The sequence below is a fragment of the Aythya ferina genome, assembly GCF_964211825.1.
Source record: "Aythya ferina genome assembly, chromosome: 16".
Classification (NCBI taxonomy): domain Eukaryota; kingdom Metazoa; phylum Chordata; class Aves; order Anseriformes; family Anatidae; genus Aythya; species Aythya ferina.
Window position 1 is genome coordinate 12,319,615 of NC_140315.1, and position 20,789 is coordinate 12,340,403.

Here is a 20,789-nt window from a genome sequence, read left to right on the forward strand (position 1 = left end):
GCTCAGAGGGGAGCAGAACTCTGGCAGTCTCTGCCCAACCTTCCACCAAGCGCTCAGCAAACACAAGTCAGCATCCATGCAAAAAATGATTCATGTTCAGGCAGTCCAGCCCTCTTCCTGCACAAAACCTGTTAACTACAGAACTACTTTAGCTGTGTACCTGCACAGCTTTCCTTACACGTAATCAAGAGGATGAAGCAGCCAACTGTAGAGCAGACAGAGCTTCAGACTTAAACAGATTATGCATGGCCACACAGTTTCACTGCTACTGTAGATTAAGGGATTCTATTCAACATACCACAGATGCAGTAAAATACTGATTCTTCATATAATTGACTTTCATGGACTCTGGACAAACAATATTCTGCAGCACGTGACACTATCTAAAGCTAGTGTCAAAGGAATCCATTAGTGCTACAGATGAACATAGAATAACATCCAGTTGTGGGAAGATTGCATTGTCAAATGCCCTTACAGAAGGGTGATAACACTACAACCAAATACACAATCCTTAATTGATCATTTCCTGGGTTTTGAGCACTTAACTGTGTCTCCTTAATGTTCTCTTAATGTTCAGCTAAATGCAGCAGCCAGCTGCGTGTAGCATGGACTTCCTTCAGTGCACACTTAGTGAGCAAGCTCAGTCCCAGGAGTATCATGCATCCACAGAATGCAATTGAGAAGCTGTAACATGATTGATTTTCATGGGAACATTCAAAGCCACTTGTCACTGAAGGCAATTTCTGAGAATTGTCATTTTTCTACTGTTTTGACTGTAGACCTTCATATAAATCGGTTGCAAGATTTTGTGGTTGTTGCTTTTCTTCTTGTGGGAACCATTTTTCACTCTTAACCAAAAAAAAAAAAAATCCTTTAAATAAACAAACAAACGACTCAACCAAGTTCAGATCCCAACCCTTTCATCTTTTCCAGGAAAACTTTATTTGCTACACCTTTTAGTAGGGAAGGTTTCATTCTAAAAAAATACAAAAACAAAAAAAAAATCAGGTTTCATGAATAGCTTAAAAATGGGCTATGAAAAAATGCAAGCATTACCACGCAGTGGGTAGCTATCACATCACAAAATTGTACTTTGTATTACAGCAAGTGTGCACTTCCAGGGGTCAAAGCTGGGAACAATCTGTTCCCAGTCTACTGTAAACGCAGACAGTGCATCCCACAAATATTGACCCTATACATGACCCTTTAAGAGATGGTTTGCATGTAACGACCTCTCCTGCAGAGAAAAAGTGAGTGAAGTGATTGAGAAGAAATGGCATATTGGCAGCTGGAGAGATGATGAAGGGCAGACTGCAATTTCACATGGAAAATCAGAGGATCTGTAACCTTTGATGTGCAATTTAAACTCACATCCACTGGGATTAGGGGAACTAGTCTCCAAACAACCTATTAAAGAGCTGAAATTGTTTATGAAAGCCCTTTGTATTATTATTCCTTGCATCTAGAGATTTGAAGCATTTCAAAAACAGTGACCGAAAAAACTAGCTAGTTAGAAGCTGCAAATGCATCCTTATTTTCCCAAGACCCCGTGTGCAACCCACATGGGACTTAATAATCGTAAAGATGAGAACATAAGTGATTACAAGACTACACCTTGCAGTATTTAAAAAGATAGTTTACTGTTTAAATGTTGTCTTTAGGCATGGCTCATTTGTAAGGACTTCAACAGGCTGAGAGTCATTTTTTCTAGCCAAGGAACTGAATATCACGGAGCCACACTTTAAATGCTTCTAGGATTGTAATGCATTGTAACAAGGCCTCCCCCTCCAGGAAACATCACAGATATTTCATAGAGGAATGCTAAGGTATTGTTGTTGTTGCTATTATTATTTGTTTTTCCTTCTCCTTTTAAGAAATATTCTGAAAACTGACAATTTGGAAAAAATGATTATACACACAGAACATACTCACAATGGTGAAAGCCAATGTCGCTTACTGAGTGCACCAGTAAGCTCCCAGCTGCCCACATAGACAGCAAAATGCAGTTACAAACAAGTTTTGTCTATTTATACTTTATAGACTTAATACAAGTTTGCACCAAATACCCGGGTCCACCTGTGTACATGAAGCACTTCAAGCTGGATTGTGGAGCAAATGCCTGAGACAACCTCACGGGACCTAGAAGCAGGAAAATTTAAGTGCCAAAGCTGGTGCGTGACCTTGAATTGGATTGCTTGTTCCTGCATTACAGAGGCAGCATAGGTCTTTCTAGTGTTTGATGCTGGTTTGACTTTACACACACTTAGGATAAAGAAAGAAATCTTTGTTGCATGTCTTTGTACACAAAGGCTTTGAAGCTGAACTCCCACGTGGGCATAGGCACAAAATAAGCATCATTTGCTTATTCGGGGTTTTAAAGCATAGCAGCTTTTACAGGATCGGTTAAAGATTCAACAGGTTGTGGTGCTTTCAGCCTGCCAGGAGACTGGATGGGGGACAGGGCTCATTACAGAGCCGTTAGATTCTGCCACTCACAGCTCGCTACCAGACAGCTGCAACAACGCCTCTATACAACAGCACATGCAAAAACACCTCTGCAGAGCTTCCTACCCGAACCAGTGTGCCAGCAAAACCCGTTAGCATTGTTTAGCTGTGTTTCTAAACACGGATTGATCTACTTGTCTCCATCCATACCTCCACACCTTGAAGCTACCTGGGGACTTGGCTTTAGCCAGAGCTCTTCAGCTTCTCCCCGCTGCACAGCTTGCTTTCAACAGCATCTCCCTAACGGGCTGCTTGACCTGCCAGACAGACTGACACCTGCTAACTCAGCACACGCTCCTTACATTAACTGCCTCGTTGTGCTCCCTCAGCATCCCTAGGATGATCGCTGGGCTTTCTGCATGGCTCAGACCCTCATCCTTCCTGCAAGCAGATCAACTGACTTGCAGTTCCCTAGGCTTTCCACGTTCCCTTGAAAGAGCTTTCTGCTCCCCAGGAACAGACTGCGATTACACACTGAGTTAGGGATCTACAAGATTCCTGTGTTCAGAAGTCCAGCTGTGGCTGTACCCAGTGAAACAACTCTTCCACTGAATGCAGGGGGCTTTTTAAACCCATTTGAAATGCAATGCTATAGGCGCATTTAAGACTGCAATAGCAGTGTGAAGGATAGGTATCAATCAGAGCACTCTTCTATAAGTAAAAAAAGGTTCATTAAGGTCCTTGCATTTTGTTTAGGCTCTTCAGAAACTATTCAGTCATTATGAACTTAGTGATTCTGCCTGCCAAATGACTTGCTGAAGACTGTGCTGCTGGATCTCAGCCCAGTTGGCATGTGAGCGGTGTGCGTGCAAACTGCACTGGCAATGTGTGTGACATGGAAGTCTGTCTGGCAGGGAACTGCAAGAATGATTAGGGATCCGAGGAGAAAATCTGTCCCAAGGAAAAGCAAGTGGGATGGAAGTAGAATAGACAGTTTGTTTATCTGGAAGCAATTGGAAGCTTAGAGACCTTTTTTTTTTTTTTTTAAAGAAGAAAAAACAAAACTAGAGAGAAAATACAGTGCAGAAAACACAATGAAATACAGTTAGAGCATTGTACGGAGAGAACTATTAGTTACTTTGGAGGAGAAGAGAGTTTTATTTGTATTTTTATTAGGAGGGTTTGTGCCCACGGGCATTTGAAAGAGCATCACCTGCAGGATACCTTTGTGTGAATCAAGCCAGTTGTTCCCAAGGGTACTGACATCACTACATGTAGCTCAAAGTCAGAAAGTGGTAATTCTTGATCTGCACCTTGGAGGGAATTTTTCCTTCATAAATTTTAGTAGGTTGTTGGGCTTGTTTCTCCCTAATGACAGCAACAATTGCAGAGCTTCCAGATAGCTGCAGATCTGCTAGTGCAGCACCAAGTTTCCCTGCTCCTGTTGCTGATGGGTAGTACTGCCAGTACTGGTTTTCAGGAGCTGTGCTCCCTACAGAGACCTCATTAAAGTAGCACTGCACAGGTTCATAGTTTGACCTTTTTTTTCCTTTTTTTTTTTTTTCCTGTCGTAGTTAAAGCCTTCTATTTCTACCTGGATCAGTACTACAGACCACACATATCTGAGAGAACTGAAAATCTATCACAGACTAACCACTAGATTTTTCTTTCTCTTTAACCAATAGGTCAGCTGAACTCTGTTAAAGCAGCGTAAGGCCACGATGATACTGTCTAAAATAACACTTTAGAGGTTATTACCAGTGAGGAATTACATTGGTCCTAGGCACGTGGCATGAAGTCTTAATACCAGTAGAGACTAAGTTGTAGGTTAAAGTAACTACAGTGGGCTAGAGATTAAGTAAACAATACAAAAGATGCAACTACCAGGCAGTACTAGAAGTTTCTCAGTATTTCTAGGAAGATTAAACTTCAATTGCAGGTGGCAGGATGAGACTTTTCTGTTCAAAGACCTATGCTTTATTTACCGAGCAATTTTAAAACCAGAATCTCCTGCTACTTGGAACAGGTGCTCATATTTGCTTGTGACATGGACTTCAACAGCTTGACAACTACTCTGAAAATGCTCTGGCCATCTCTCCAGATGATGGGTAACTGCTCATCTGTATTTTGGTCTCCAGCTAATGAATTCCATTCACATCAGCACTCTTGTCTCCGTGTGCCACAGAGAATGGAAATGTTCTGTATGAATTGCTTCATTTCCTGGCAAACTTCAGGCACTGCACTTCCCCTGGTACTTTTAAATACCTGGACTTTCATCCTTTTGGAGAGGAGGAAAAGGAGGAGAAATGGAACTCACCTTGACTTCTCTTTGGCTTCAGCTGTCAAATATGCGTAGAGTCATTATCAGAAAAGAAAAAATTTGTTTGTGCCTCCACTGAGACTCAAGCAATGATATGACTTGAGGGGCAAAGGCACAGTCATGATGCATCACTACCCCTGGAGGCATTAAAGTATCTCTACGCAGCTGCTGAGCCAGAAAAGCTATTGGATTGCTGAAGTTCTTTCAATGAGCTGAGCCCAAGGCAATATTTTAGCAGGAAACTGCCTCTTTAAAAATTAAAAGGAGTTATTTTTGCATCATTTGCCTGGGATTACTTTAAATGTGTTCCATTATAGGTCACCTCTGTTTCCAGAAAAATAACGCACTTGCAACTGATTCTATTCAGATTAATTCCTTAAAAAATACAGAAGGGGAAAAAAAACAAGCACTTTATTACATGATTCCTTACACGTATACACAGGATAGCCTGCTACACCTTCAAAAAACATAAAATTGTAGTGGTTCACTCTAGTTCCAGGCAGGTGATACGCACAAGTTTTCCCAAGTATCTCCAACATTGACCAACAAAATGTGACTCCTTACATTAGTCAAGGATTATCTCTTGGCTCATTTTGCCACAAACACTGGTGCGGAATTCCTCCCCCTTCCCCACCTGCCTTGAACTGGATTTTTTTCAGTGACAGCAGCAGATTATCTTGAAGATTCTTATCTATTTTAATCAGGCTTCTTTTAGCACCTTCTGAAATCTCTCAGAGCTCACGATTGGCTTACACACATATGAAAAGGGCCCTATGGCATGTATTCCTTGACAACAATCTGTTCTCCTCACCTCATAGAGTGTAATGATGCCATTTGTCTCATTTGGAGGCTTCCACTGAACATATATCTTCTCTTCAAAAGGTCCTCCCTGGATGGATTCCAAGGGAACAGGTCCAGGAACTACAGAAAGATTAAAAACAACAAAAAAAAAATCACAACACTGTGTTAGAAGCTACCACCAGCTCCACTGAATCAAGTAAGAAAACTGCTAAGTGATGAACAAAATCAGAATCCATGAAAACATGAAGCTAGCTCCAGTATGCCCTTATCCCAGCACAGCACAGCAGAAAATCAGTGAGTGCTTAAAAGGGAACTAAAGACTACAGAAGGTGAATTTCTTAGTTTATCCAGTCAATCACCTGGAAGTGTCTTTCTTACATAAACACATAATTTGTTTCCTGACTCCATGACATCACACAATGAATGTGTGATTTTACCCCCAAATTATGCACTTTATTATCTCAAATTAACAACATTCCAGTATGTGCATATTTTTCTATTTAAATATAAAAATGCAAAAAGGTACCTTTTAAATAAAGAGAACTTCAATAATTTAACTTTGCCTCAAATATAGCTATTTGCACTAGTAAAAATAATAGTAATTAACATTCTGCAGATAAGGATTCACGTACAGACAATGACTTAGGCAGTAACATTGGCACTTCTCTGAGAAGAGTCCCAATGCATGTAGACCATAGTCCTGCTTACACGTGTTGTCACACCACTGGAAAACCTCAGAGCATGTCCATGCAGCACAATGCAGGAAGGCACTGAGACAAGTTAGCAAACTGGCCAAAGGAGAACACCAGTAGTGCTCACTGATCCATTTGGCAGTGCTACATCCCAGCTGCACTGCTTTTCCAGAAGTCCTGTGAGCCACTGAACTGGGAACATAACCTAGGACTGTCCCGGTGGTGTAAAGGAATGACGACATTAAATACTGGTCTTTTACTCTGAGCTTGAATACAACCTTCTGATCATTTAAATGCCATCTTCTCTTTTCTGTCATGAGTTAGACTCCTCAGGCCATTCCATCATCACTCTAAAATTACAGAAATGTCCACAATACCACCAGAATGTCAAGCAGCAAAGTAATGGGCAGCCTCCTCTCTCTTTAAGCCTTTCCCTGTTCTGGACCTCAACATCCTCGTGGAGTAACACACACGGACATGTCCAATAGAACCGTGCTTTATCCAGAACATGTTCAACATCATCAGGCCTTTAACAAGCCTACACCCTGCTGCATCAACAAAATGCTCCTCCAGGGCTGGAAGAAAGGCACACACACAATGAAGCAGGATTTGCCCTTTCAACATGCTGCAAAGATCACTGACAATGTAGGCAGTGCAGCCTCCTTCAGAAGTTAGTTTCAGTGAGCAACTCCAGCTCTTTCACCTACCTCACCACATGCCTTCCTGACTCCCATCCCCGCTCATACCCTCCACCTGGGAGCAGCAGAGATGCACATAACACCTTGAGGCATTACACAGATTGGCAAGGCAGGAGATGTACAATGCCCTCTTTTAGAGGCCTTAGGTGCTCTCCTCTAATTTGTAAGACTGTAGTGCTGGATACTTATATTTTATTTACACGCTACCTCTTGTCCATCTACCAGCCGCCCATCAGATACAGAGGATGAAGAGGGTTTGAGGACAGAATCTTGTTTGTAATGCCAAAGGATAATTAGACACAGCAAGGAATTGTATGCGTTCTCCTTTGCCCCCATAACAGCAAAGCTCCATCTACCTCAGCAGCCAGATTGCACCTTGGCATAAAGACCTACTGGGCTGCACATCCTTATCAATATGATGGATTGATTTCCTCAGTTAAGTACAATGTAAGATTTATGTTTCATTATGGCTACAAGGCCAGCTAAAAATCCACCTACTAAAGCAAAATTTTAATGCTGTGAAAGATAACTAAATACACTTCCAAGCCTGTCTGATAAAAACCCTGTTCATTTTTCTGAAAGATCTGCCATCCTTTTATGTCCCTTGTATGATATACTGGGCTGCTAGAGCCACTTTCAGCTGTCAGAAACTTAGGACAGCAACTCCTTATGGCTCTGGCAGAGGAAGAACATTCCTTTTTAACACATTAGACAAAATGGAGGCTTGCAGTCTAGGAGAGTCCTTGGTCAGAAATAGCTCAGATGGGATAATAACACTTTAAAGCTTTCCATCAGTACTTCTGGAAAACTGTTCTTTTGTATCTGGAACGGAAGAGTTAGCACCAAATGATCTTAGCATCCGAGGCTATATGTTGCATCCAGAAGATCAGCATTAAGAAAAGAGATACTCCAGAAAGGAAGACATCATAACTCTTTGGGGGACTGCGATGTAAAGGCACAAGGAAAAAAAGCAACTAATGCCAGAATCACATTTGTCCATACGATAAAGGAACTTGCTCTGGGGGCCCTGGGTAGTTCAGGACACAACTTCTATAGAAAGCAAACCTACTGCTGTTCACTAACAGCTCAGACTGGCGCTTGTCATTTCCAGGCACTTCAGGGAGCCCTGCCCTTTCAAGAACACTGCTGTGAAATGGAAATTATTTACACCTACAAATTTTACTTGCGTAACACACATCCTGTCCAGAGAAGCTGTTTATAAGTCTTGTGGGACAGGGGATTATGCTGTTCTTTATGACTTGAAAGTATTACTGTGTCCCCACAAAAACCAAGCAAGCGAAGCCAACATAACTTACCGTCCTCCTCAGTCTGCACAACCAACTCCTCACTCTCCATTTTGCCCTCTGGGTTAGAGAGGGCCAGCCTCAGCCTGATGGTCATGAAGGGCCGAAGACCTCGCAAAGTGTAGTGGGAAGAAGTCTGGATGAGTTCCTCTGCCTCGAATTTCTGCTGGTTAAAAACATACTGGTACTGGACTGTCAGATTGTAGCTGTGGCAGCGGGTCACGGCGTAACCAAAGGGCTCCCACTGCAACGTCAGCTGCCGGGAACGGATGTCGACAACTTCCACATTCTGTGGTCCGTGGACAGGATCTGTGGAGAAAAGAATAACAAAAATAACTGAAGAAAAAAATTAATTCAACCTTAAAAGTCATCAGTCATCCATTCATATGCCTCTTTTTGGAGAGGAGGAGCAAGTGCACGAGGAGGTTAATGTCTAGTCTACTCATGGATTCTGGCTCCTGAGCTTTCACTAGAAATCCTGTCAAAGGGCACTGACCAGGGGTCGGGCTTCCGATTCCCATGAAACATCACTGAATCCAACAGTGGCAGCACGATTTAAGTAGCGTGGATGTTGCATTTCCTTCATTTTTACAAAACTCCCCACCCGTAGCTTGGTGAATCCAGCCCTAAGTGATGCAAATACACAGGAGACGGCTGTCAGAGGAGCAGGAACAAACTTGTCCTCTGGTACACGAGTACGAGAATTGTGGGGCGGGCTGTCGGCCTGCCCCAGCCCCACTGCCCCTCCAGTTTTCAGCTCCTGGCAGGCACCCTTAAACACTTCAGCAGTGGGGCCTACGAGCAGGCCGTGCCCCTCCTTCCGTGAGTCTTCCAAGTCATCTCAGCCTCGTGCCAATAAAAGTTTTATTTCAGAGTATATCAATGCCTTGGCCTCAACAAAGTTTCATTGCTCTTTATTATTCTTTCTACAGTATCTGTCTGAGGTAAAGTTTGAATATTCATGTGTAAGAATCATTTTCACCTGCTGTTCCTTAATTTATTTTTAACAGCATAACTCAAACGCTCTGACTACAGACTCTGCCCTTTACATAAAATATAAATGCACGCATCGCTAGACATGCAGATATAAAGAATGAAGGATGAGTTAGTAAAATCAGTGTTTGAGATATGTCAGATGGTAATAATACTACACATGTCACAGTTTATCTGACATTTCTTCAGCTTGTACAGCTCGTTTGCTTTTTTGATCAATATATATCTAAGCAAGGTAATTAGAAAATACATAATTTCACAGTTTCTTGATTTATAGCACAATTTTGTGTTTCTCCCACTTCTCCAGCTCTGTTCCTCTCATAAGTTGAAATCATGAGAGAACATTTTAATGGAAACAAAACAAGTCATATGGACTCCTAAAAACCAGTTACACTTCTCTGGAAGATACTCAAAGTAGAGAAAAAGCCTTCTTGTAATTCTTGAAAGTAAAGCACACACCAGTCACACTGACTTTAACCTACTAATGCATGGGCAGAAAGCATACTGTAACAACCAGTATATTCCATGTTACTTCTAAAAAAAAAAAATTAGAAAAAAAAAGCACGCCCTAGTGATTAGCACAGTAACTGTCAATGGGAAACAGCTACTTCTGAATTGAACATTATTCTGGGTATTTATTCAGATACACATACGTGCAGCCACTTTAGGATTAGTATGGTTATTATAGAACCAGGGGTCTAAAGGTAGTGACTGGTTTAGTATTCCACATAAGTCATGTCATTCCCCAAGCACATAGAGAACACTTAAATGAGGATCTTTAGTGCTTTGTGTCAAATACATATATATATATATATATATATATATATTGAAATTAGACAGCTCGTATGCACATACATACCCACATTCTGCATAGGTGATAATCATCCCTTTACTCTAAAACCACAGAAAGAACATTTCTGTAGACGGCTCATATACATAATTAAGGTGAACCAAAGAATGGCTCTATGACAGCTTTCAGCCTCTAAAACCATACGAGTAAGCACAAGATGCTTTAAGATGTGTTGAAAGAAAACCAAAACCAGATGCAGATGCTCGTCCTTCAGAACTTTCCGATGTAATCAACCTCAGACTCCACACCAGAGTGGGGCTGAGACGCAGCAGAAACATTTCGTGCCACAACAATGGTGCAGCTGAAGATTGCAATTAACCTCCATGTTAATGTTACAGCGTTTTTTAAATTACAGTTATTTTATTTAAGTCAGTCATGTTATAGAATGAATGGGTAATGAGAGGGTGTTTGGTTTATTGATGTCAGATGTGTCGACTCTAAGGAACGTAAGGACTCTAAGGGTAAGGAGCGACTGATTCAGCATCACTTCATCAAGCTCTATGTCCAAAACTTGTGCTATGGATGATTACCTGAATTTCTCAGTTATCTCACCTTGTTCACATTTGCCCTTCCTTTTCTTACATAAAACTTAGTCACACAGGCTGGTTCATTTTGACCAGTTTCTAATTATAGTTCAAAATATTACTCTAAATGCTCTAAGATATACTCTGAGACTTTCATTACAGTAACCTGCCTATAAACAGCAGATGGGTTAGAGTTACAAAGCAAGAAGCTAAACTACAGATTTCACAGACAGCCCAGAGACCCCCCTACACAAACACAGAACATCCTGCACGTGTATGCTTAAAATGTGAGATTCATCAGTCCGGTGGGGTGGGAAGAGATCGGGATGATGCCACAAAAAGAGGAATGGGATGCACATTTCAGAAATACCCATAGCCTCAGAAGTTTTCAAGAAAGAGCAGGTGTCAAGATTTGACATCTAATGGCCTTACAGATTCTTGAACAAATGGGAATGAATAAATAAGTCAAAACTATTTAAACGTTAGGTTCAGTGAGAAAGAAATGAGACTGAATTAAATAAACAAATTGAAGCAAGACCTACAGAGCTTTATATTCACTCTGACTTCCTTCTCTTACTTTCAATCACCTTTTTCTGAAAACAAACTATATAACTTTGAAAATGTTTTCCTGTAGTCACACACTCCAACATTAAGTCCTTGAAACTCATTTTCATAGATGTGATTTTGTATTGTTTTTAAAGGATGGTGGTTCTACTACATTCTCTATTAAATTCCTTCTGTACTGTAAAAGTATATATTTTCTGTTTCAATCTTAATCTCAAAATCTCTGTAGTACCTCCCCTGGGAATCTACTGTATAACATCAACTATTTTTCATATAATCACTTATTTTCCCCAAAACAAAGAAGAAAACTAAACATGTTTAAGAGTTGACAGCTCTGCAGAAAAGCCCTGTGGGTGCTGGTGACAGCAGGCATCATGAGCCAGCAGCGTGCCCTGGCAGCTAAGGGAACAAACTACATTTTGGGGTGCATAAAACACAGCATAGTTATCAAAAGAGGTAATTTTCTCCATATATTTAACATTAGTGCAGCCTCACCTTGAATATTGCATGCAATTCTGGGCTCCACGAGGTAAAAATAGCATGTTCAAGTACTTCAACATGTCCAGAGGAGGCCAACAGCACTGGTGAAAGGGCTGGAAGGCACGTGCTGTAAGGAGAGGCTGAGAGAATGGCACAGAGCTGCACTAGGAGGGCTTCAGACAGGACATTAGCAAAAAGTTTCTTTACTGTGAGGGTGGTCAAACACTGGAAAGGAACGGGCTTCCTAGATAAATGGTGTCCCATGCCTTTCAGTGCTCAAGAGGCATTTGTACAACGCCCTCCATAATTTGGTTTGATTTTTAGTTAGTCCTGAAGTAGTCAGGCAGTTGGACTCGATGAGCTTTGCAGGTCCCTCTGAACTGAACTATTCCATTCTGTATAATCCTCTACTACTGTAAGCATCTGAAGGCTGGATGAACTGCTCCATTTCTGTATTCTTGGAATTATAGCTTCACAATAAAGCAAGGAGAAACCTAAAAATTATTACTTGGTTAGTTTAAGAGACACTGCTAATATAGATTTCAAACTTCAGCTGCAAAAAAAAACAACACCCTACCTTCAAAAAAAAAAACACCCAAACTTCAGCTGCAAAAAAAAAACCTACCAAAGCAAGAAAAACAAACTAACCCAATTTGAACAGTTATGGATCATACATATTAAGACATCTGAGTAACCTGCATAGATTGAAGTTTCTAACTGTCCTGAGACCTTGGAAAACCCATGGAAATGCTTAGCAGGCAGCAGCAATGGAACAGCTGTCACTGATGTATTAAAACTAGTCTTGAATCCATGCACAGAAATCATACATGTACTCTCTGGGATTTCACTGTGCAAACATTGTATTTTCATCTCAGCCTGGTTGAACTAATAATTACATCAAAACCAAGGACTGAACAGCATTTTTTAATATCAGGTCTCTCAGCAATGCTTCAATATCTATCATTGCTTTGGTGGGCTGCAGCACTTTGCAGGCCAGGAACCCTTCTGAACTGGTGGTGATGGGCACGTGGCCAGGATGGACACAAACTCTCCCAGCAGGTCCTTCAGGTGTGCTCCAAGTCCTCAGTCCATGCAAGTGGAGGGTTTTGACCCAACAGCAACCTGCAATGTTCAGGGACTGCATCTCCTACTATCAGCATTTCACAGAAAGTTGACTTTTATGACCGGTTTTATAATTTTCTTATTGAGTTTTACAGATCTCATTTTGTTCGCTGTAGTTGCCTTGCTCAAGGTGAGGTGTGGAAAAGGCAAAGGTTGATTTAGGTTATTAATAACAATTGTCTCTGCTTCATACCCCGCCATGCAGGGCAGAACAGCGAGGAAGGGAAGGAACAGCAAAGCACCAGGGTTTGAACATGGAGCTAAGGCTGAGCAGTGAAGTTAAACAGAGACAATCAGCTGCTGCCCCTCAGGTTAACTACCTGCTGCAGGAGCCTAATTGCAAGAAATTGTTCCTGTCAGTACAGACACGACATTGAGTGGAAGATGTCCGTACTGCTCTGAGGCCCCATCGCCCATGTCTGCTGACCCTACAGAGAGCACGAGGCAGAGTTCATTAGCAGTGCAGGTGTCCACTGATTGAATGCTGTTTCCCCACAGTGGGTTACAGAGACTGAGAATGCACAAAGGGAAGAAAGACAAGCACGACAGGCGTCGCAGCTTTCCCAGAGTCCTAACTGATGTTTTCTGAGAAAGCAGAGAAGGAAAATGCGTGCAAGTCCAATTCCTGCCTTCCACTCAACACACCCACACCTGAGCTCATCGTCAGTCGCCCCAAGGAGTTGTGACAGTGCCTACTTTCCGTGCAACAGCAACACAATTCTCATCATCAGTGCATCAGTAAACAGGATGTTTCCCTTTATAGATTCCTACCTGTTTTACAAAGACATTGTTCTCGTTCTGCATATAGAAAACCAAACAGTAATATGTCTGACAATGATTCCTTTCCAGGCACTCTCTATCTCACCTTTATCTCCTATTTCTCATCTTCCTCTTTAAAATTCCATAGGATGAATCAAGCCTTAGGAAACATACCTACCAGCAAAATAACATAGTGAGATAAAACAAAGCAAAAGCATTCAGCTGCTATGCCTTAAATATCCAATTCAATTGTGTGATGGCTCAGGATAAAACAGCCAACTCCACCGTGAGTGCTGTTCATCTCTTCAAAGACACGCTGACAGATGAGTTCTCTATAAATGCCCTCCTTATCAATGTCCTACACGGGGACATTTCAGAACACTGGACAACTCTGTGCATTCCTGAAGTGCAGCATGTCTTTTTGTGACAGAGATCCTGTGCTGAGCGTCACAACTCATTCAGATGCTGCTCATCATATTTCAATGCCTTCCTAGCCTGAATGTGGTCTAAATGCCTTTTCAGACACGACAGATAAAAACACTGATTAAGCAGAGTTCCCTAGTCTGCCAATACCACAAAAGTGCTTTAGCTTTGCCCTTTTTTGCATAAAGAAAATTTCCCTAAAATTTGAAACTTTTTTTTAAAACCAGTTTGGGTGTCATTGCTCAAAAGACAGCGCAGACAAAGCTGAAGGTGATTATAGAGAAATGCACGTTCTTGAGTATTCTGAGAGAAGAATCCTAGAATCACAGACTTCCAACATCTTCAAGACTCCCAACAGAGAAAAGAAGAAAAAGCAAATGTGACTAAAACAACAACACGGCCACAGAACAACCTGCTTGTTGAGATATCTCCAATCACCTAAACCCCAAGCCACACACAAAGAAATAGGTGTCATTACGCTGATGAACTAAAATAGGCCATTTGATAGAATTCTCTGAGACACATAGAAGGAGCACAGTCACACAGCTGAAGCTGTTGTAAAAGAAAGATAAATAAGTTAGATAATGGAGTACATGCTTAGATAAGCTAGGGACTGAGCTCTCGCAACTGTTAACATGAGCATTTCACTTCAGTTCACAGTACATTTTCTACATTTTTTATTGATCTGCTTTTGTTTCAGTTTCAAATTTTACTTTGAATTCGGCATCAGAAGAAACCCAAGATTTCTTTTTTTTTTTTTTTTGTTGAAAAGGAAATTTATTTAATGGGTTACAAAACCCATAAACATCTTCTAATCTCACAGATAGAAATTGTTCAACAAAACCGAGACCAAAATAACGAAAAAAATTGACCCGAACACCCTTAAACTGAGCCGAGATCCATCTTTCTGAGAAGTCTGAGACCTTCCAACCTGTTCCCAAAGACACCTCCCATACTTGCAGACCCAGGTCCACAGCACCAGCAGGCGACTCAGAGCCTACCCCAGCACCGCCGGTGCTTGCTCTAACCTGCACCCACAGTTAAGCTGCCAAATCTCCATTTGTACACAACTTCAAGATAATTAAGCACTACCTTTTGTAAAATAGAAAAAAAAAAAAGAAAAAAGAAAAAAAAAAGGTTTATTAGCATCTGTTTAAATGGAATTTTTCATTAGAGTTTGAAATGGTAAAGAGAAAGCTTTCTTCTTCTTGTACCTAAAACTATTGTTGCCTAACAAACTTAAAAATAATCATTTAAAGCAACAATAAAGGGTAATTACTGATTTTATTAAAAACATCTATCATGGATACACTTAGTGGTGGTATTCCATGGCTGGGAACAAAACGTACATTACTGAGCATTCTGATGATTAAATACAAAAGCGTAATTAAATATGCTAATGAAAGTGAAATTACAAAGCAGGTAAACCACTTTTTTGGCAAGCACAATAAAATGCTTTTTTCCCCACAAATCTGTTTATTTTATTATGTATAAATAAAATATTTATTTTAGCTATTTTATTAACACACATGTGCATTTATTTTTATTACCTCTTTCTGTGTGTATTTCTGCTGTTAGCTTCAAATGGAGTAAGTGGAAAAGATTGCAATAATATATAAAAGCTAGTTTCTGACACAAAAAATAAATTATCTCCATAAAAATAAATAAGGTAATCAAAATAGTGGGTAAGCAAATATTTGAGAGGTTTCCTCTGCACAGTCCGTTGAATTATTCTGAAGAGCAGAGGGAGAGGCATTGCTCCCGCAGATAGGCTTCCTCACATTTGTAACTGCAGCTTCCTTTTATGCCCATGCAATCTGCAAGAGAAATTCTCTCCACTCTTTTGGAAGCCTTTCAAAGACAAACAAAAGCCGTGGAAAATATTTTTCCATTTCCACTTGTCAGTCTAGTAGAAGGAGCTATCAGCTTGTGAAGCATGGGGTCTGTGTGGGCTATGAAATACCTTAATTGCCCTGAGCCACTTGGGGCTTGTCCAGTTTTCTCGAGATTCAAGAGAAGCAGCAACTCCCTTTTTCACCAGCAATGGGCAGGCAGATTTGAGCAATCTCTATATGATAAGGACTAGCTGATTTCCCTGTACCTAAAGGGATTTTCTCTCTACAGTATACCATATTGACAGAAAATATATATATGTATTTTTGTCAATTGCTAAGAATGCCAAGATTGGGTAGTTACTTAGGCAAGTAGATCATGTCACAACTGTAAAAATAAGGCTAGATGAAGAAGTCCTCAGGAGTGGGTGGCTGGATATTCAGCTAGTGTAAGAGATGTCAGAGATGGTATCCAGAGATGTCAACCAGTTTCTTCCCCCGGTTGCTCCTTTAACTAGACCAGGAGACTTTCAAATTCCTGCAGCTGCGTACTGGTTGCAAAGTATTTCAGAAACCTATTTTCACAGAGGGTCTAAATGCAATTTATGGCCAGCTGTTTAATTCTAATTTCATGCTCATGTCTTCCTTACACTAGAGTGTTGAAGTCAGCAATGCAATGCCATTAATGCCATGGATGGTTAACTCTTATGTGAATGTACATATTTGAACAAATGTTCATTTCAAAATGCTATAGATACACGTTGGGATGGTGGAAGAAAGATAAAAGTTTGCTCTGAACAAAATCAATGCACCGTATTTAGCCCAATAATTGCCCATTTCCTAGGATATGGTTGCACTTTTAACTTACACAAAAAATAAAGCAGAATAACTTCCTCCCTAAGCTTATCTGGCCCTAGAATAGAAATTCAAAGATGTCCATGTCCCCAAGCAGGAAGCCATTCCCATTTTTTCTGGATTTTCGGCTTCAGTTAATGAGCCAGACTTGTTACAGTGCATCAGCAAAAATCCAGCTGTGCTTCAACACCTGCTCACAAGAGGGGCAGAAGAAAAACCTCTTCCAGCATCTTTCTGTAGGTGCCAATTATCCAGCACTGAGTTACAAACGGCAAATGTCCCCTCACTTGCTTTACAATTGGCTCCAAGCACTTAACTCAGCTTTGTCAACTCATTGGGATGTCATTAGGCAGTAGCATCAATATGCAACTTCTCCAGGTAATTGCCAGAATCACAGCAGCCAGACACATTTTAGAACAGGGTGGATCAGATTTTTGCCTTTGGGACTTTCTCCACCAATAGTTCATCTGCGTTCAGCACAACCACAGCTCTCAAATGGCACAGAGAACCAGGATCACTGCTCTTTCTGCCTTTTTTCATCTTTACAGCGAAGAAGCAAGCAAATCTCTCGTGAAAGGAGGAGTCCTGGGAAGAAGCGAGAGAAAAGCTCCAGGAGAGCAAAGTGCAAGGGGCAGGACCAGCACTACTTTACCACCGTTTATATCTCATCGGTGTACCACTAAAAAAAACTCACAGAATTTCAGTGCAGACATTATGCACGAGAAAATACAGATAAACTAGCTCTTTAGGAACACTGTCAAGCCTATTAAGAGAGAACTTCTAATGCAGGTAGGGCTCTTAGTGTAATCGGAACACACAGGCCTTTGTGTCAGGATTACAGCAGCCTTGTTAATATCCCCAACACTCTCTTTTTAAAGTCTCATTGAAATCCAAGTCTTTCTTTTTGCCCAAAATATCTTTTTTTTATTTTTATTTTTTTTGATGAAACTGGATTAATAACCCAGAAGTGACTCAGTTCTAAACAATTCCAACTTGTTCCCAATACCTGTAACCCCCCTGCTGCTGCAGGGCACCACTGCACTGCTAGCAGTTCCTCCTGTCAGCCATGCCCAGAGCTCATCCTCTCCTTCGTGCTCCATGCTGCAAGAGGTGTGAGTCTGCAGCAGTCAAGGTGCTGCTCCTTCAGGAAGGCCACCAAGTGGGTGAGCTCTCCTCCAGGCTCACAGCAGAGCTGACTTTATCTGGGAAGATGCTTTAGGGAAACTTCAGACTGCCTTATTGTTAAAAGCAAAACCACAAAAAAAAAAAAAAAAAAAAAAAAAAAAAAAAAAAAAGAGTATTAATGTCCAACAAATATAAAATTACTGCTTTTTTTTTTTTTTTTTTTTGCTCAATACTATTTTATAACAGAAAGCTATTAACTTCCCATTCTTAATCCTTATTTTCTGTGCAGGCTGGGATACATCCTTTAAAACTCTTCTGAGCTCATCCACGTACCAAAGCAAGCGATTAGCAGCTGGCTGTAGTTTTACAAGGGTGTTAGCAGAGTTTATTTCATTGTCATGGAGGGCACTTACAGGGGACAGCATCACATGAACTTGTGCACACCTACATGTGTGCACACATCGTCCCTCCACACAGCCAATTCCACGCTGGGAGCATTTACCCATGCTGTTTATGGCTCGCTCAGAGAATGAAACCAGGCTGCCACAAGGAAACTTTCTGCAGTCTTTAGAAGGAAAAAGGTGAAGGATGTAATGAAGATTTGAGAGCCCTGCAGAGGATGTTGGTGTTCAGTTTTTAAGCTTCTCTACAAAGTCCTGTACTAGTGCATTTCTCTTGGAACTAGAAACCTGAGCCTTGGATTTAATGAAGGAAGGTCAACCCTAATGGACCTAGAGGTACAGAGGCATAAAATGGACTGTCTGTATGACAGACACTGGCCATGTCCTCATCTACAGCCCAATGGAAACGCAGGGGCAGATTTACGGCTCTGCTTACTTTCTTCATCTCATTGGCAGTAGCAGGCAATCGGTCCTCCAGCAGCAGAAAATGAGCTTCACCATGACCAAAGAGCTGTGCTGCTACAACCAGCCACTCAGACACACAGCACTGCAAGACAGTGGGAGACTGGTGGCTTGCACGTGGATCCCACGAGGCCAGAGTACAAGGACCTGCAGCTGGTTTTGGGGGCACACTGCCCTCTCTTTGGGTTCCAAAACGTAGGTGGTGAAACAACATTTGGGGCACCATTGGAGGTTACAATGCTAATGAGCAAGTTAGTTAGTCGTGCCCTAAAAGTGAGGGCAAGGCTCATTTGTCCACATTAAGATCTTTATACTTTAAAGTGTTTTCTTTTATTCTTTTTTTTTTTTTTTTTTTTTCAGGGTGAATGAAGCTCTTGCACTTGCCATTTCTTACTCCATACAAAAGAAAGAACCGAAGTGGAAAAAAAAGCAGCGTGTTTTGTTTTCGGCAACTATGGCTTGATTCTTTGCTGCCATGGCTTTAACAACAAGGCTTGAAGGAAGTAGATGAGCATTCATGTGTTAAAAAAAGCCTATGTTTTTAACAGAATTAGGCAGCTGAGCTCATTTCCACCCCATTAGGATCAGTCTATGAGACAGTGCTGCCAAATGAAAGCGCAAGAGATTAGTTTTCCCCTCACTAGCTTAAGCAATGCTCTGGGCGCCAAATACAGATCACAACACTTTTCAGGGATATTGCAAAGCTCGTGCAGGGAACTGATCCAGATCCTGCCTTTCAATTTCTCAGCAAAGCCATTTCCACACAAATACACCACTGTGCCCTGAAAGAGTTTATTTTGAAATGGAAAGAGGAGAAAGGATGTAGATTCTTATTGGAAATCCATTTGCTGAAAGTGTGTTAAGGAAGCTAAGTTTCTAAGAAAAGATCTGTTAATATGTCACTGAAACATTCCAATAACCACTGCCACAGCTTGGCATCACAGGTCTGCTAGCTGTAGCAGCATTTATGGTGAGACATCCTTTTTGTTTATTTCATGTAGCCTTGAATTAATATACAGAAAAGAATGTGTTCCTAATTTCTTTTTTCCTCTAATACTCCTACCTAAAACAAGTGCAGAAAAAAATCACTTTGATGGTTGGTTGTCCTCCAGCTGTTAATGATTTCCTTCTCTTCAGAGCAGAGGGTAATAAAGAAGGGCAGAGAAAAAAAATAGTTACTGCTTTACTATTAAAATAACAATATTCCTACCAGATAGGCATTAGCATTTGCTCCCTAGATGGTTATAATTCATCTCAAGCAGCAGAATATTAGAAATGTCAGGGATCTCCAACTGGCATCCACTCAGCTCCATTCTCTCAAGACTTACAGATGCAACCACTTTCTCTTCCCTATTAATCTTCAGAAAACCTCCTGTGAAGCTCAATCTCCAGGAGCATTACAGCTACAAAGTGAAGCAATCAGTTGTTGGGACCAGCTGGTATTAGGGTTGCATGTGCAATGTGAACATTTATTATTTGTGCATACGTACCATGCCTGGGGTGGGCCTGAGATTTTTAAGCACCTAAGTTATTGGGACACACATACAGAGCTCATCTAACCCCTTCAGTACGAGGGTGTCAGCCTGATCCCCATCAGTGACTGGGTCTTAGTCTCAGACCTCCTTCATGAATTCCTCTTCCATCCTCAGCAGAGGTCCCAGCTCCCACTCCCCATGCCCAGCTGCCCTATGCAAACATCTACTTTCCCACCCTCTTCTCCCAATTCTTCTTTAAAGCCACCTCCCCATTTCCCCTCTGCCAACTCTCCAGTGTACAGTTCAGCTCCTGCAGATTTCTCCTGCAGACCGACCAAGCACAGCAGGGGACACCTTTACCTCTAGAGGCCTAAGGATCCTTTCACTTCCAATCCTGGGCTCAACCCTGGACAAGCCAAGAGCAACTCAGAGAAACTGAAGTCTTCTGAAAAAATAGCTATTACCATCTGGGAACCTTCACCTGCATATAAATGGGCTATATTTATTTTTTTTTTTTTTTTTGCCATTTCATCTAATTTAATTACACAGATTGATTGTGCTAGGCTTTCAAGTTGATAGGAGAAAAAAATAATAATAAAAAAAGGCAAACCAAGCAAACCACACCACAAAATGCAGAGCGAAAGGTTAGCCTTAGAGATGGATC

General features: G+C 41.2%; 1 protein-coding gene across 5 annotated transcripts in view; it reads right to left on the minus strand.

Moving 5' to 3' along the window:
- PTPRT (protein tyrosine phosphatase receptor type T) overlaps positions 1 to 20,789 on the minus strand; it is a 573,321-nt gene that overhangs the window by 148,004 nt on the left and 404,528 nt on the right. For all 5 annotated transcript variants that reach the window (XM_084537660.1, XM_084537664.1, XM_084537663.1 and 2 more), the window contains 2 exons: positions 8,273 to 8,569; positions 5,577 to 5,686 (listed from right to left, as the gene is read on the minus strand). In XM_084537660.1, coding sequence (XP_084393786.1) covers positions 5,577 to 5,686; positions 8,273 to 8,569 — 407 coding nt within the window. The remainder of the gene's footprint in view (positions 1 to 5,576; positions 5,687 to 8,272; positions 8,570 to 20,789) is intronic.